This window comes from Euprymna scolopes, chromosome 16 (genome assembly GCF_053919585.1).
Source record: "Euprymna scolopes isolate OS-2025 chromosome 16, ASM5391958v1, whole genome shotgun sequence".
In the NCBI taxonomy this organism is placed as follows: domain Eukaryota; kingdom Metazoa; phylum Mollusca; class Cephalopoda; order Sepiida; family Sepiolidae; genus Euprymna; species Euprymna scolopes.
In genome coordinates, this window is record NC_136497.1 from 11,091,241 (window position 1) to 11,110,285 (window position 19,045).

Below are 19,045 nucleotides of genomic sequence, written 5' to 3' on the forward strand. Positions count from 1 at the left end.
TAGACTGAAATTATCATATAAAATTCTTATATTTCATTGTGTTTGGACGATTCAAAAATTAATTCCAGTGAAGAAAATAAATGTAGAATTTCCACACAGTTATACTAGCTGTATATGTGTATGTATATCTATCTATCTATCTTTCTATCTATCTATCTATCTATATCTCTATCTATCTATCTATCTCTCTATCTATACATGTGTGTGTGTGTGTGTGTGTGTGTGTGTGTGTGTGTGTGTGTGTGTGTGTGTGTGTGTGTGTGTGTGTGTGTGTGTGTGTGCCTGAACATGCCTGTGATTATGTGCCGAGTTACTTACCTATTTCCGCTTATTCATTTCTGTGTATACAAAAAAAAAAGTAAAAAAGAAAAAGAAAATATTCAGTAAAAAGTATTTATTACAATTTATTGAACCCTTAATAATAAAACGGTTGTGGATTCCGCATCAAGGTTTTTTAAACTTATAACACACACACACACACACACACACACACACACACACACACACATATATATAAGCTGTGTTTGTTTATGAAGCGGCAAAAAATAAATCACAAAAAAATATTTTATTATACAAATATGTGGTTGATTGCAAAGATTAATTTTTGGCATTTAAAATTTAAATACTTAATATTTAAATGATGATTGTGATTAATTGTCAAGTCCATTCATGAACTGTTTCGTTCATCAAATGTTTCAAAATAATTTTCAAAATAAATTTGAACAATTTGCAAATGCTGCTCATGTGTCAGTCTCCTCCTGATGAATTACCAAACCAAGCTGAACTCAGAATAATCGATAGTTGCCAAATTTTCAATTAAAAAAATAGATTTGTCACTTTAAAGTTTGCCGCCTCTAAAAACAAACTACCCTAAACTTAAACTAAATACATCCTACATTAAGAATCTTACTCCTAGCACCTGTGTTCTAAAGTCCATATGATTGGCTAAGTATTTAGAATATTCTTCCATAATGGGTGAAATTAATTCTCTGAACAAAAGAGTATTGCATATTCTAATGCTCGCCTTGCAAAGATTAAAATGAAGATAGAATGTTACTAAACCCTGTGTCTAGAATCCTCAATTCTCTAAAACACCACTTTCTGTCACATCGTTGCAATATTGCATCCTGATGCTTGTTTTAAAAATATTTCCAAAGAATACGATTTGAAAAATTTACCCTATACATGAAAATAACTCTGTCCCATCCGACTAGCAGCAAAATCCCACCTCTTCAGGAAAGATGCAAGAACATGTTCTACTACTACTACAACTTCTTTTTAATATTTGCCTTCAGAATTCCTTCCCTATTTCCAGATTGTACCAACATACAAAAATTCACATGAAATGTGAACAAACATTTTCTGCCCATCTCTTCATTTAGGTTTCCTCCATAAATCTAGCCATTATCTATGACATCATGACGTTTCAGTTGTAATATGTTTTGTTTGAGTCAAATAAAAGTATAAAAAAGATTAAATATTTCAATTTTAAGGCTTAAGCTCAAGGGAAACTTGATTAATTAGTGTCTAATTATGGATTTATGGATTAAAATTAATGAAAATCGGAATCATTTTTTATTTAAAATTTGAGACTGTCATTATATTATGCACTTTAAAAACCGTGAAAATACTCCAAAAAACGAAATTTAGGGGATATTTATTAATTAATACCTATCGTTAACACAGTCTAATCACGTTGACACACTAGTTTCCATTAGATCATCGAAGTTAAGCAACGTTGAGCCTGGTTAGAACTAAAATGGGTGACCATTTGGGAATTGCAGGTGCTGCGTGAGTTCTCTGCTTATCTCGGCATTGTTTCTAGTCATTCTGAACTTCTCCTCGCCATTGGACTCAAGCAGTGCCGATCAAGAAAAGGTGTGGTTGGAGATTGCTCAACCCTTGCCTCACAATTTCACAGTTTAGTCTCAACTATGGATACCCTTTACAGGAGGTATCCATTGTTGAGACTGAACAAAGGCTTCCAATGCCTATCATTAAAATTTCACAAAAAAAATCGGAAGTATCTGAATTTGCACGAATCGTTTACAGCCCCTATTTTCCTCTTTGCATTAAACTAAAATAAACTAAATATAGCCTACATTACGCATCTTACTTCTAGTACCTGTGGTCTAAAATCCATAATAATTAGCTAAGTATATACATATGTAACTTTATATATATACGTACTTCTATCTATATTAAGGTAGTCAAGGTAAATATATACCTTTATCTAAGTTAAAATAGGAATGTTCATATATTTGTATGTATTCAGTTCGGGGGAGAAAGTGTGTATCAATCTAACGTAGATGAAAGAAAAGTTTGAAAAAAAAAAGATATTACATTCCAAATCATTTTATTTGTTTATCTATGAACCAGGGAACTTCGAGGAACCTTGACAGTTATATAAATTAGTTTGTCTTTAATTAATGACTAATATAAAAAATTTAAAAAATTAAAAATAAAATGAAGGAAACGTATTCACTGATAAGTTTTCCTTAGAATTTGATTCAAATATTCATTTTATTCAGTTTAATAACTATAAAGTCTATTCAAGGTAGATAACTAGTCGTAGAGTTATCTCCCTTAAATAACTTTTAGCACTTAGAAAATAAATTGTGTAGCTTAGCTTACAAAATATTAGATATGGAAATTTGCTTCTTTTTTTTTATGCATGAATGATTTATATTCTCCAGCTCTCCTGAATACTAATCCAGTCTAATAATATGAAAATAGTAGTGACAGGGTAACATATTTTTTATAATGACGGTCATTAAAAATCCTTTTTTCAGCGTTTTTATTTCATGAACACCTAGTTGAAGTTCAGTTATTTAATATGTTTATTTAATAGTTATTATTCAAATATTTATGCTAGGTAGGTGCAAAATGTATGGCTGATCCCTAAAATGTGTAAATATTTTGACCATTCTTTTCATTTAAAAATTGACAAAAATTTAGGAAATCAACCAATTTTAATGAATTTTCAGTATTTATTAATTAACAATCACAGAATATAATGAACCCATTATTTTTATTTCTATTTTACTGAAAATGTAGTTTTTGCTGAAGTTAAAGTTTTAAGTGCTAAAAAACAGACACATTAATTTCTGTTTACTTTTTATATAAATAAAACATTGTAGGCCTTCTTGCAGTTTAGATAAACAAAAATATCAGGAATATACAGGGACATAATTAAGATTAACAAGATGTTAGTTTATGCTACATTTAAACTCCTGCATATTAGTACAGTCAGGGAAGCAGGTAGCAGGAACGGAATTCCAAAGTCTAGCCGTTCATGGGTAAAAACTATTAGAGTAGAGAGCTTAGTTGACAAAGTGGGACCTACTAGTTTTCTGGACTCTTTTCTGGACCCTATCCAAAAGGGAGAGGCTAGTGGTAGATGCACCAGCCCAAATGTAGCAACAATACTCCATGCATAGATTAATGGTGGCCTTGTAGAGGTACAAGATAATCTCAGGTATGAGCAGTCTTCTAGCTCAATAAAGGGAACCTACCTTCTTTGCAGCAGCCTTCACAATGTCCTTAATGTATTTGTTCCAGTTCAAATGAATATTAAGCTAAGAAGATTAAGGGAAGAATTCTCAGGTAGGATGTTATTTGTCATGGATATTCGTTTAACCATTCACTTGCGGCACCATTCCACTACAGTCTGGAGTTAATTTTCTAACTATGATCATTCCATGTCTTATTCTGTAGTTGTGATCGGAGTAGAAAAACTATCAGATCATCATTATTTGTTAGCTTGAGAAGTTCAGGACGTTGGGTGCAAGAAGTTGAAGATGTGATTATTTTCTAGTAACGATGTGAAAGAAATTTCTTGATAAATATTATTGAGATCATTGTCAGGGAGACTAATGTGATATGGGTCATCAATATATATGAAGTAGTTGAGGACTAAGGTTAGGAGTTAATATTTAGGGCATAGAGGATAAAATGCATCTTCAAAACTCCGACCTCAAAATGAGACAACAAAAGTACCGAGTTACAATATATACAAAGAATACATTTATTTGCAAACAATGTAGAAACAACAAGAAAGCATGTGTGCAGGTGTACACGTATGAGCATGCATAAACTTGAAATGTTCGTTGTGTGTAAGATTGTTAACATTGTGGTAGACATTTCGTTCGATTGTTCATGACAGACCAACATTGTTTATGGAGAATTAAGTCATCTTACCTCGAATAAAGTCTGAGAATTTGCTCTTCGATGGTGTTTATTTATGGAGCGATGCGATATCATGTCTGTTCATGCCATGTTGAAGCAAAAAAGACGAGGAGAAAGGGAAGAAATGGAAGTTGATAGAGAGGAAAAAGGTCAAAAGGAAATGGTCTAAATGTCATGTCACGATGTCAAATACCAGATTGACATTGTTTCTTGCGTGTTACACTCATGCGGCTTATTTTGTGTCTGGGGGTTCGTGCTTCAGGCAAAACACTGTTATAGCAGCTGTGATAATTCACTATAATACTCCCCACCAGAAAACTGGAGGCTACAGAGAAAAGTAAATGAAATTAGTATAGAGATGTAAGTGTGGTGTAGATGTGTATATACAAGAAGATTTAAGACATGTTCAGGTCTGCAAACTGGAAATATTACATGATGGCCACTGTGAGCCATGAATGTAGTGGGTTGGACAGAAGGAGCTGGAAGGTGCAGGTCAGTGTCATTACGAGATGTGCAAGAAGCAGGTATAATGATAGAATCTGGATCAAGGTTGACGATTGAATGTAATGATTTGTTCTCTGTAAGAAAAACTTGTTACAGGAAACGCTAAATAAGGTTTCTAAGAAGGCTGGTTTGTTACAATCTATTGTGATCGAGTCACATTTACTGTTGTGGCCGATGACAAAGTATTTGTCAGAACATTCCACCACTAAATATGGTCCATCGTAGAGCAGTTGTAAAGGTCTGCATATCGCGTCAATAGTTGAAGTTGACAAATTATATATATATATATATATATATATATATATATATATATATGGAGTCAACAATTATATATATATATTATTAGCACGTTCAGTTTCATAACCTTTCAAATTTGTTTACATTAATATATATTTTATAACTTACTATATATATATATATATATATATATATATATATATATATATATATATATATATATATATATATATATATATATATATACACATATATTTTGAAACAAATAAACAAATAAATAAATAGATAAAAACGAGAAACAAGTGACAGGATAAAAACCGAGGAATAAAATAAATAAGTAAATAAATAAATAGAGCTTATCAATAAAATAGATAGATAAGAAAGTCGCCACCAGAAAAGAAAAACCATAAAGACTTAAGATAGGGAAGCTACAACGATGCGGGTATAATATCACTTCAAATCAAAGCAAAAACTTAGACCAATAAACAACTTAACATGACCCCCCCCTAGCTCCAGCAGCTTGACCACACGGGATCGTACTTCCCCCTCTTCCCTCACCCCACTTCCATCCTTGCTCCATTTCCTCACCAGCCCTCCTTTCAAAACCTCTACTATCCACATTCACAAAATATACACCCCCTTTCTTTTGGAGCATTAGCACACTCAAATAAATTTTATAAAGAAATGAATGTAACCTTGATTCTTGTTTCAATCGCATCCTCTTTTTTGATCTAATGAAATGGTCTCTTTGAATTGAGATTCCACTGAAACATGTATGCACACATGTAACCAATTATGTTTGTATAATAAACAGGCCATATACCAGCTATATCCTCCATCGAGAACTTTTTAATAACCACATAGGTTTGCTTATATTTACATCTAGGAAATAAAAATAACCAAGATGATGGCCTCTCGCCTGGATATATTTTATTTACTCAATCATTTCTATGATTTCCTGAGGAAGACCCCGTTAAAGGGGGGCGAAACGTTGAAAATTTTTAAAAAACGCCTCAGATTTTCTTTTTTTTTTCATAATGTCATAATATCATACCTGCTTTCATTCTCATATGAATATATATATAGACATAGACACACACTCACACACAAATATATATATATATATATATATATATATATATATATATATATGCACATAAATATCTGCATCTACATAAATATATAAATACATCCATATACATACATGCATACATAGCACACATATAACTATATACATACATGCAAACGCGTACTTATAAATGTGTACATATATAGAGAAACATGCAGATATACAGGGTGGCCGAAAAGTCCCAGGACACTGGCCGAAAAGTCCCAGGATACTCTATTTTTAATATTTTAATTCTGTTAAATATGATTGATTGCAGCTTTTGCTAGCGTATCAAGGAATTCTCTAAAAAAAAAATGGCACAAAGAACCTGGAGGCGAATGGAATTGTGCAAGAACAACGAGGGCCAACATACTGATCCCCTAGACCACTAAATTACTCTAATTGTTTTCTGCTTTGTTTCTAATAAAGTTCTCTTTTTTTGTTGAATATATATGTTTTCTGTGTGTTTCATTAAAAAATACTGTGTTTTATTAAAAATACATGTATAGTGTCCTGGGACTTTTCGGCCACCCTGTATATTCATGTACAAATGCAATTTTACACAAATAAAAAAATTATATATATATATATATATATATATATATATATATATATATATATATATATATATATATATATAGGCAACTAATTCTCAAAAATTTCCCGAAAAAGTCTTTTTTTATTTGCGTACAATTGATTCGGCATATCACAAATGTATATGTAATGTTTGAAATGTATGAGGCATTTGTTTTCTTGAGGAGGCCATCATCAGTGCTCATAAAAAGTGGGTAACACTCCAAACAGGAAAAACATTCAGCATTCATTTATTTTTATACAATATTCGTGTTTCTCATCTTCTTATGAAATTAGGTTGTTTGCACTCAGATTCACAGATGGTGGCATTCACAAAATAATAAACTTATTTTTATGTACATAGGTGAAAACAGAAAATATATATTCACATATCTTCATAACTATTTACATGCAATAAAACGATACATAAATAAATAATGATTTTATAGGAATATTTATATATATATATATATATATCCACAATTAAATGAGTTCAAATTTATTTATAAATTGAATCTAAAACCAATATATTTGTTTTTTAAAACTGCAAAGAAAAAAAAAGAAAAATGCGTGTGATCATGAAATAAGAAGGTGAACCGCCAGGAGATGGACTTCTTGAACATAACAAGAGTAGCACGCTCAACTGTTACAGACTTTACCTTTCCTCTATGATTAACCCTGATAATGGTGGTTTCTAGAATGTATTCATAGTTTGAATGAGTTTATTTGGAGAAAATCTAATTTAATAAAACTTACTATGTCTGTCTGTCTGTCTGTCTGTTTCCATATTTTCAAACTCTATCTCCTCCAAAACTAAAAGTCGCAAAGTGGCGCTAAGGGCCTCAAATGATTTGGCTTTTTTATGGACCTTTCTTTTATGGGTCTTTTAGTTGGTCCAGCGGTTCTGTGTTGCATTGTGTTCCAGCTTAAAAAAGCTTTTTTTTTAAGTGTTTGTTTCATTTATTTAGATATTTTGAAAATATTTTATTTATAGAAAGTGAAATATTGTCTTGAATTCTAATAAGATTATTCGTGAACTTTTCATCATTTGATTTTTACTTATTTTTTAAACATATTTGTTTTTTTTTTCAAATATGATTACGTTTTTCTTATGTTCATTGTTTTTTTTTTAAGTTTCTGTAAATAAATATATTTTTTAAATATCTGAATAGTTTGCCAAAAATAAATAACTAAAAATTGATAAAAAGTTTACGAATTCAAAACAATATTTCACAACACATTCATTGTCTTTTTCATGTTTCTGTATTTTTTTTTGTTTTTTTCTTTACATGGTAGTCACCACTTATCAAGCCCCGGAAGCCACTCGGGGATAAGGGTTATTGAGTGTGGAGAATGGGACAATATCGTAGTAATCGTTAGTAATAGAGATTTGATAAAGTGTCTTACTTAAGGGGGGGGGTTATCAGGAATTTGTTTATGTTGGAGTTGAAGACATCGAAGTTGTAGTCAGGTGGGAAACAGGCAAACGGAAGAGAGTTCCACAGGCGTGCACTTCTAAGGAAGCAGCTTTGTTCATGGAATATACGTTTTGATTTAGGCACAGATAAAGATTGGGGGAAATTATTCACAGTGGTTTCAGCTAGATGAGTGTTTTTCGTGAAAGATTGGCGAAGGGGGACCAGAGATTGGAGCTCAGACGAGCACTCGCCATGAAAATAACGATAAAACAAAGACAGGCTCGCAACGTCTCTTCTGTGGGAGAGAGGTTGCAGGGTAGAGAAAAGGGCATCCCCCACTAAGCCACGAAGTCTATTTTGTACTCTGTCAAGGCAGGATAGGCTGTTTTTAGCAGTTCCTGCCCAGATGTGGCAGCAGTACTCCATCCTTGGACGTAGTTTCCATTTTCTGCTTCTATACCTCTAATGACATGTTTGAACGTTAAGCTACCATGTTATGTTCAATTACTTATATGTATATATATGGATTCTCCTGTCGATTTCGACTCATGAGGTTCACACAACAATTAAGTTGTCCGAAATCTCCACAGATGATTTGTTTATAAGCTTGTGTAGAACCATTCACACTTTTGGGAACAACTGCTGATCTCAGACGGTGCAATCGAATGTCTCAGTTTCTTTTTTATATCAGTTTTCCTTCTCCTAGATGTATGTCTTAACAAAGACTGAGGGTGCATCTTTCCCAGAGGTTTTAAACACGCCCCCAGATACAAACCTGGAATTTTCTACATCCCAGCACAGTACATACGGTGCCTAATATTTCCAAATAGAAAACACAAACATACATATATATACAGGGTGACCCAAAAAAACAAAAGCTAAATGGAGGCCATCTAGAACATATGCTGTATAACGGGGAAAAAAAGGCCAAAGACACTTGTGTTTTGATGTGATGTTTGGAATATAATAAACTAGTTATGACCAAAATTTCATTTCATTCGGACAAAACACTAACAAACGGGGCCTGATTAGAGTTGGGCCCGTTTTTTGGGGAGTGACCCTGTATGTGTGTTACTATCATAAGTATTAAATTACATACAAACATATGTGTGTCACACACACACACACACACACACACACACACACACACACGCGCATACACACACACACACACACGCATACACATGTTTATATATAATTTAATACTTGTGATAGTGAAGACATATAAATAAACAAAAAAGTTATTTTTTAGATAGCTCAATAGTGCAATACTAGAGCTATAAATATGTTTCTTTAAAAGAACTGGTCAAAAAGGAAAATTTTACAAACATAAGGAACTTAAATTTGATGGAACTTAAATTTAATGGAACTTAAAATTTAATGGAACTTAAATTTAATGAAACTTAAATTTAATGGAACTTACATTTAATGGAACTTAAAATTTAATGGAACTTAATTGTAAAGGAATTTAAAAGAATTTAAATTTAAAAGAACTTAAATTTAAATGAACTTAAATTTAATGGAACTTAAAATTTAATGGAACTTAAAATTTAAATTAACTTAAAGTTAATGCAACTTAAATTTAATGGAACTTAATTGTAAAGGAATTTAAAAGAACTGGTTGAAAAGGAAACATAAAAAATATTTTTTGAAACTATGAAGATCTACCGTTGGGATTTTTAGTCCATCATATTATGCCGATTAGACATTCAGAGATGCTAGTGGGGAGAATAATAAGTCACAATCTTCCATTGTTGGCCAAAGAAAGTGTAGATTTCAATGGAAAAAATCCAAACAAATAAAAAATATTGGAGTATAAGAGAATTGGAACCAAGAAATTCCGTTCGAATTAACAAAATATGAGCTGGTGTTGCAGCATACTTATTTGCTTATTTGCTGACAAGCTCTTGTGCACAACTGGTGATGAAATTGACAGAACTTGTTACAAATATATATTATTTTAATTGGAAGTCATTATTGAGATGAGTATTATTTATATTAATTTATTTATTGCGGACGATTATTCTCATCTTTTTTAGTTGTTGTTTCATGATATTTCGGCCAACTATTCCTCTGGCCTTCATCAGGTGGTAACCGCAACGGATAGGAACTTTGGGGCCTGTGGCACAGTTGATAGAGACGTTGAATCTCTATGGTTTCAGATGAGCATTGTCTGAAGATAGCGGTTTCAATCCTACCAAAAGTCGGACAGAGGCTTACTTGGCCAAAACATGGTGAGACAACAACAACTACGGATGGTAGTGATTGCTGAGAATGCAATTAAGAGATTCAAAGTTCCTATCCGTCGCGGTTACCACCTGATGAAGGCCAGAGGAATTATTTGGCCGAAACGTCGTGAAACAACAACTAATAAAAGATGAGAATAATAGTCCGCAATAAATTAATATTGTTACAAATAAATAAGCTGAACATGATGAACAACTCAATCTCAAAAAAGATTAACAGAACCAATTATCAGATGGTGAAAATGAACATTAATCAATTGTTCTGATTAAAAAAATCAAAGTTCAAAGATTCCACGAGACCCAGCAACACAATTTATTTATTTGCTCAAAATTGCATTCACCACAAGAAATTAACTTATAAAAAAATTAAACTCTGTTACTTAAATTGAAAAGCCGTGCTACAACAAATCAGTCTGTTTGTGAATGATTATAAATCTCCCATCTGATTCTTTCAAGTTGTCTGATCAGTGTTCTAGCTTCAGGCTTGAACTGGCTGATGAATTTACCAAAATTGTTTTGGGCCTTTCGGTTCTATTGAAACCATTTAAGATTTTTTTTTCTTTGCTCAATACACCATTCTCAATAATAGTTCTTGAGTGAAACAAAAATACTAGGGTTCACACTATGGTAAATACATTAGCCAGTTCAAGCCTAAAACTATGACATTTATCAGACAATTAGAGAGAATCAGATAGAAAATATGCAGACATCATTTGTCCATACAATTAAACCATGCACACAGTATTTTATTAAATATACAATAACATTGCTGTAGCTATACCATATCTACTTGTATTTTCACAAAAAATAACTACTTAACTATAAAAACAGCATAATTTAACAGTATAATATCTTGTTTCCATCAATAAAATCACAAATTACTGATTTACAAATTCTTAACATTTTTAAAAATATTTGTTTAAGAATGTGGCAGACCTTTCTAAAGTTGCTTTAAATAATAACAATGCATCCTCTCATTGGTTGGGCATCCTCTTCCTAATCGTTAAATATGGATATAAATTGTGTTTATTTGTTGTCGTTGTTGTCTTTTTTACTCTTACATCTTTTAAATGACCAATATTTCGAAATATATCTCCTCTTCAAACGAAAATTAAAAATTGGCATAAGAATTTATATTGTTTGAAAATATGTTGTTATTATATGTCATTTTAAGTAAACTGAAGAATTTTAAATTGTATTTAACTCTATGTAATGGTTACTGGTTACATGTGTGATATTATGGTCTTTATGCATTTATAAATGCGCATAAAAACGTGATGAAATATTATTTTTATATTTTTGCATATATTTCCAAGCTCAAAAATTATTTGCCAACATATTCATCCGCTCACACAAAAACTATATATGCATTCCCACAAACATCTAGATATATGTATACACACACACACACACACACACACACACACACACACACACACACACACACACATACATACGCACATAGATGCGCGTGCGCGCACACACACACACACATATATATGAATATTACATATATATCTCCGTGTGTTTGTGTGTGTGTGTGCGCGCGCCTATGTGCGTATGTATGTGTGTGTGTATGTGTGTGTGTGTGTGTGTGTGTGTGTGTGTGTGTGTGTGTGTGTGTGTGTATACATATATCTAGATGTTTGTGCAATAACCCTTATCCCTGAGTGGCTTCCGGGCCTTGATAAGTGGTGATCACTGTGTAAAAAAAAAAAAAAAAATATATATATTATACAGATAATCACATTGGCACATCGGTCCTTACATGATCACTAAAGTTAAGCAACGTTAAGCCTGGCCAGTACCAGATGGGTCACAAATTTGGGAAGTCTAGTCGTTGTATGTACCGCACCGAGTTGTAGAAATTTCCAGGTTAGTATCTGGGGGTGCATTAATTCATTGGAAGAGATGCACCCCAAGTCTTCATTAAGACATGTGCCTAGGAGAAGGAAACTGATGTAAAAATCTTCAGTTTATTGTATATTCTGTCCTATGGCAATCGTTTGCACTGACAAAGATTAGCAGTAATACCAAAAAGTGTGGTTGGTTCTATACAAAGCCTTCATCACTATAAAGAAATCATCTGTGTGGATTTCTGAGCAACATTGTTGTAGCGGAAGCTCATGCGTCAAAATCGACGGGAGAGTCTGCAACGAATCGGTATCAGAAAATATTGTGTCTGTTTTCCGATTCCCAAAATGATTCTTTTTTATCATTTTTATTTCTTTGTTTTTGTTTTTTGTTTAAAGCTTAATTTTTTTATGACTCATATTAATGATGCAATATTTATTGATTTTAAACTATCAGTAAAACTTAACTCTACAGGTCACACCCATAAGTGTATTGCTATATTTTTGAAAATATATACACATTTTACATGGGTTTTTGTGGTAATCTAATCCCTCCCTCCAACATAAACAACTCTATATTCAGAAATTGAAATGGAATCTGAATTGGAATTGGTAATTCTATTGGAGTCTAGAAAAATATTGGAATTGTTCCATCTGACCCCCATGTAAAAAAAATATATATATATATGTATATGTATATATATATATATCTGTATATATATGTATATATATATATGTATATATATATATACATATATATGTATATATATATATATATACAGTAAAAATATAGCGTAAGCCTGACGAATCCTAGCGTGGATTAAATGCGGAATATTCTGTGCAGCTTAATTTCCATATATATTTATAACTTACTACGTAGCTCTACCTATGTATTGAGCACTGTTGAAGTAAATACTGAAAGTTTACACATAAAATTATACTTTCCTATATTAATTTTTGTGATTAAATAAAGTAGTCATATATATATATACATATATATATATATATATATATATATATATATATGTATATATATATATTTGAGTTTATATGAAACCATATATTTTAAGGAGTACAATATAGTAATAATTGTTACAAATAGCAAGCTCAATGGGAATATATTTCCGTCTTCAGAGCAAAGTTGCGTCCCAATGATCAAAGGAAAGAATCAATCTACAATTATATTTTTTATTTTATATTTTTTAATTTTTTTAATTATAATATTAGCGAATGCCTTTTTTTTTTTTCATTATTATTTTACGCATATTTTTCTGTTGTGATTGAAAATATAATCTTTATGCCATCATCATACAACTCATCAGAGATGAACAGATGTCGACAACAATCGACACAAAGATTAAGAGACAAAAGAAAAAGAAAAAGGATTCTTAAGATGGCAATTCAAAAAGTTGAAACACTAAATACATTTTCAGAAAACACCTGCCCCCCTCACCCTCAAAAAAGAAACATCTGCTCCTACGAGGATGTCCTCATAAACTTCCTTCATAGGTTCGGATATATATATATATATATATATATATATATATCGGATCGGATATCTATATATATCGGCTCGGGTTTCGAATCCTGAGTTTGGATGTGTCTAACTGATGAGCCCAAATGAGGGCGAAACTCGAGTCTTGGACTTCCGATTCATTGACTGTCATAGCTCTTGCGGGCTGTGACGTTGTTTGGGTGTGGAATTTATATGGAATTATGTGGAATTATATATAATTAAATATATATATATATATATATATATATATATATATATATATATATATATATATATAACACATTTACACACACATATACGTTGATATTTTGTTACACATGCATGGCACAATTGGGTGAGGTGCAAATGACAAAATAAGACGATAGAGAATTGATTTTTAGACAAAGTGCAAATATGAAGTCGTTGAGTGCACAAGCAAAAATAAAAGTAAAAGTGATTTGCATAAGAGACAAATCACTTGGAGGAAAAAGAAGAGAAACAATTAGGATGTGTCTCTTTTTTTTACTGGTGCCATGAAGCAAAGCAGAAGCCTATCCTTTCCGTTTTCGTTGTCCGGCATCTCGTGAGCTCCATTACTGAGTATAGACTTAAGGCACAAAATACAAAGAAACGAGTTTATTTTAACAATACTGAATATTTCACTCGCCACTGAATATGAGATTTCAACAGAAATATAAACAAGCAGATGCATGCAATCTAGAGTTCTTTTGGAGAATAGTGGCGCTCTCAAGAATTTTTTTTCTTTTGTTTAGGGACACAAACCAACCATAATACTCAACTTTTGCATATAAACTTCAATCGAGATATATCAATATCTTATATCTGCCAGTTTAAAGGTTTGAAAATCACTTTTCACTGTCGAAGTCTGTGACATAAACGTTATTGGACATCTTTCTTTTCCTTTTTATACGTGGTATGGCATAAGTAACTATATACTTTCTTTTGATTGTAACTTTGTTGCTCCTTAAGCATTTCTTCAATTTTCTGTGTCATTCGAAAGAAAGAATGGATGAAATGTTTGGGTTAGTAGATGTAGAACAGTTGAGATAGCAGGTCCAGTTTACAAAGGAAAGTTAAGAAAAATATAGGAGGAAATGATAAGAATAGAGAGAAAGAGTAGTAAATAGAGACCTAGCGAATGATAGGTTAGTTTGGAAGTCAATTTCTGAAAGCCGTCCAGGGCATGCCATGCATGTAAAAATGGACGTTGAACTAATGATGATGATGATGATGATGATGATGATGATGATGATGATGATGAATAAGAAGACTTGAAAGTGGAAATCGTACATTTTTATCTGATAAACATTTAATATAGATTTTATACCATTTGCATTTTTAGTTCCTGTATACATTATGCCCAAATGTCCCAAATGTTGCATTTATTATGCTGAAGCGAAACTATATAGTTACTTATGGCAGACCTTGTATATATAAAATGTGGTCATTTTGGTCATTTTTTTGTGACCATCGAAAGTTCGAAAGTCACTTTTAACTCTTAATATTCTATGTCGCATGAAACTGCATTGGCCAGATATGATGCTTGCATTCCTAGTTTGCACATCAATACATAAACTAATCACTTTTCGCTTAAATCTATTTTTAACAATGCTTAACATTTTCCAACTAAAGGGCAATAACTCTTACCAATCCATGTGAGATAACCATCTGCGTATTTATATTTATTTCAGTTTTCATAAAGGTTTGATGACGTTTTTTATTTTGTTTATTTTTCAAACAAAAAGCAATTTCTTCCAAAAATGTCCGCTTTTAATGACAACTCAAATAATGTTTAATGACAAAATTGACATTTTTTTTAGATTGATAATTTGGATTAGTGAACTACAGTTCTCATCTCATATATCATATGATCACGTTGTCACACTGTTCTTATTAGATCACCGAAATTAAGCAACGTTGAGTCTGGTTAGTACCAGAATGGTGACAGGTCTAGCATGTAAGGAGACATTAAAACTGCCTAGCAGAATACTATGAAATCGTAATGTTGTCACACCAGGATATACATGCGACTAAGGGTCGCTTGTGAATTTAATATTCTCATGAAAATTCCTCTTTTGGGGGAAGCTGGATCAATAAGACTATTGCAGCTTTTCGCCTTTTGTTTCTCTCATTTTGGATATTAAGTGATAACAGACAAATTGTTATTTTATTATCATTTTGGATATTTAGTAAGAACAGAAAGTTTTGGATTTCATTTTTATTTTGAATGGTATTTTCTAAGAGACATTTTTTATTATATTCTTATTTTGTATTTTAAGTGATAACAGACATTCTCTTAATTTTACCCTCAGTTTGGATGTTAAATAATAACAGACAATTTTTATTATATTCTTATTTTGAATGTAAAGTAATAACAGACTATTTTTTAGTATATAATATCATTTTGGATGTTAAGTGATAAAATTTCTTTTTATTATATTCTCATTTTGGATCTAAACTTATAATAGGCAATTTTTTTTTATTTTATTCTCAATTTCGATGTTTAGTGATAAGAGACAATATTTTATTTTATTTTTACTTTGGATGTTAAGTGATAGCAAACATTTTTTTATTATTATTCTCGTTTTGGATGTTAAGTGATAACAGACAAATTTTTATTTTATTATCATTTTGGATTTTAAGTGAGAACAGAAAGTTTTGGATTTAATTTTTATTTTGAATGGTATTTTCTAACAGACATTTTTTTATTATATTCTTATTTTGTATGTTAAGTGATAACAGACATTTTTTATTATATTCTTATTTTGTATTTTAAGTGATAACAGACATTCTTTTAATTTGACACTCAGTTTGGAAGTTAAGTGATAACAGACAATTTTTATTATATTCTTATTTTTCATGTAAACTTATAACAGGTAATTTTTTTATTTTATTCTCATTTTGGATGTTTAGTGATAAGAGACAACATTTTATTTTATTCTTACTTTGGATGTTAAGTGATAGCAAACATTTTTTTTATTATTATTCTCGTTTTGGATGTTAAGTGATAAGAGACAAATTTTTATTTTATTATCATTTTGGATTTAAAATGATAACAGACAATTTTTTTTCATTTTGGATGTTAAATGATACCAGACAAGTTTTTATTTTACTGTCATTTTGGATATTTAGTGATAACAGACATTTTTCTAATATTTTTATGTTGGATGTTAATTGATAACAGACATTTTTTTTTATTTTATTCTCGTTTTGGGTGTAAAGTGATAACAGTCCAACTGAATGTATATGAAGATGCAAAAACAGTTGCCCTCAACAGATAATAGCTTTTTAATTTTTTAAACATTAAAATCAAAACCAAAACTTCAAGTAAAAGGTTACATTAAACAAAACGTTGTTAAAATATCCATTAAGATGAGAACAGTAGTCCGAATATTCCCAATAATACAAATTGTCAATTTTTATCTTCAAAATCCAGAAACATAAGATAATATATATTTTATATTATAATAAATATTTTATATTATAATATATATTTTATATTATAATATATATTTTATATTATAATATATATTCAAGTCAAATAATAGAATTTATTTCGCACAACATAAAATTTGTTCCACAGATATTTTTTCACATTTTTTTTAAAACTATTAAAAAAAATCCAAACCAACAAGTTTAGTCAGGTTTTGTATAATTCCTTACAGAACTCTGACAATTTACACATAATAGTATGAATTAAACTGTTTATTTGAAAATAATTCTTTTTTTGCTAAAATCAAAGTTTATAAACACAGGTCGAGCATTATGATTCTTTTTCTTCTAGAAAAAAAAAACTCACTTCGATGTAAACGAGAAACGAGTAAAAAAGAATAATTAAAATAAAACTTTAGTTTAATAAATTATGTTTTATTTTAAAATGAATGTTTTTTTGTCATTTTTATTTTCCATTAAAACAATTTTTTTACATAAAACTTTTTCTTTTGAATACACAAGAACATATTTCATATACAAATATATACATAAGTATTTACATATACACAAATGTGTGCGTGTACGTGTGCGTCCGTACATGCATTTATGTTGCATGTATGCACTTATATGCACATGCAAGCGTCGTCTTTCTGTGTGTGTGTGTGTGTGTGTGTGTGTGTGTGTGTGTGTGTGTGTGTGTGTGTGTGTGTGTGTGTGTGTGTGTGTGTGTGTACACATAGTTGAGCATGAGTGTTTTGAATCTATTTTATACAAAATAAAAAAAATTATACGAAAACATTTTTTGAAGTTTTTATTATTTTTTTTATTTTTTTACAAAAAGTGATGAAAAAAATCAGGATTTTTTTTCAATAATATTTATCTTTTGTTCAAACAAGAGAATTCTTTAAATAAAACGTGTTTTAATACAAAAGAGTTCATACTTAAATGTCTACATAAAATTTTAATTAAATATCATAAAAAATTGCATAAAAATTTTAATGAGATCAGTCAAGGACAAGGGCGAAAGCACAAATATGTATTTGATAAGATATACGATGATAATTGTAAATGAACACCTTAAAAATTTAATATAACATGGTCATTCTGACTAAACCCCTTAAAGATAAGATATAACATGACCGGTCTGAATCAACCCATTAAAAAATAATTGTAATTTACCTAGGGCAGTCAATTTTAAATGACACCTCTTTTTAACATAATTTATTTTATTTGATATCTAAATCAAGTTTGTACAAAATACACATGTATTAAGCATATCAGATGCACAACTATATATGCATACGAGTTTTTTTTAATGGCTGTAATATACAGATGCATACGAGTTTTTTTTAATGGCTGTAATATACAGATGCATACGAGTTTTTTTTTAATGGCTGTAATATACAGATGCATACGAGTTTTTTTTAATGGCTGTAATATACAGATGCAACGTAATATTAAAATAATAATGCATGTATGTATGTATTCATGTATGTAGGTACGCATGTAGGTATGTATGTATGCATGTATGTATGTATGTATGTATGCATGCATGCATGCGTGTATGTATGTGTTTATGTATGTATGTATGTATGTATGTATGGTCATGTCATATGCTACTTGTACCATGTAACCCAGTACTATCTGCCTCTCATGGTCGGGTCACCGGCGACTAAACTGGTTCCCCCACCAGACTTGTTTGGTGAGGAGGGCGGCTAGTCTTCCTGAAAGATTAAAAACAAGACCTTCCAAAGGGCAAATGAACCCTTTTCGGGGTAAACACCCAACTAGCACCGTGTATATTTGTGTGTATGTATATATGTGTTGGGGTGAAGAGAGCTCCCGTAAGCAATGGTGAAGGCAACCTTTCTAGGAGAATCAAATCTCTGATTTAAAAAACCATAAAGAGGGAGACCAGTACCTGCATTAAGCTGGTCTGAAGTTTAATTTGTTGCTGGCTTATCTTGCGG

At 30.9% G+C, this 19,045-nt stretch overlaps 1 protein-coding gene across 4 annotated transcripts in view; it reads right to left on the reverse strand.

Annotated features, from left to right (window-relative positions):
• LOC145295837 (post-GPI attachment to proteins factor 6-like) overlaps nucleotides 1–19,045 on the reverse strand; it is an 810,264-nt gene that overhangs the window by 73,303 nt on the left and 717,916 nt on the right. For 2 of the 4 annotated variants that reach the window (XM_080141550.1, XM_080141549.1), the window contains exon 12: nucleotides 319–338. The exons of the other annotated variants lie outside the window; for them this stretch is intronic. In XM_080141550.1, coding sequence (XP_079997676.1) covers nucleotides 319–338 — 20 coding nt within the window. The remainder of the gene's footprint in view (nucleotides 1–318; nucleotides 339–19,045) is intronic. 4 annotated transcript variants of the gene reach the window in all.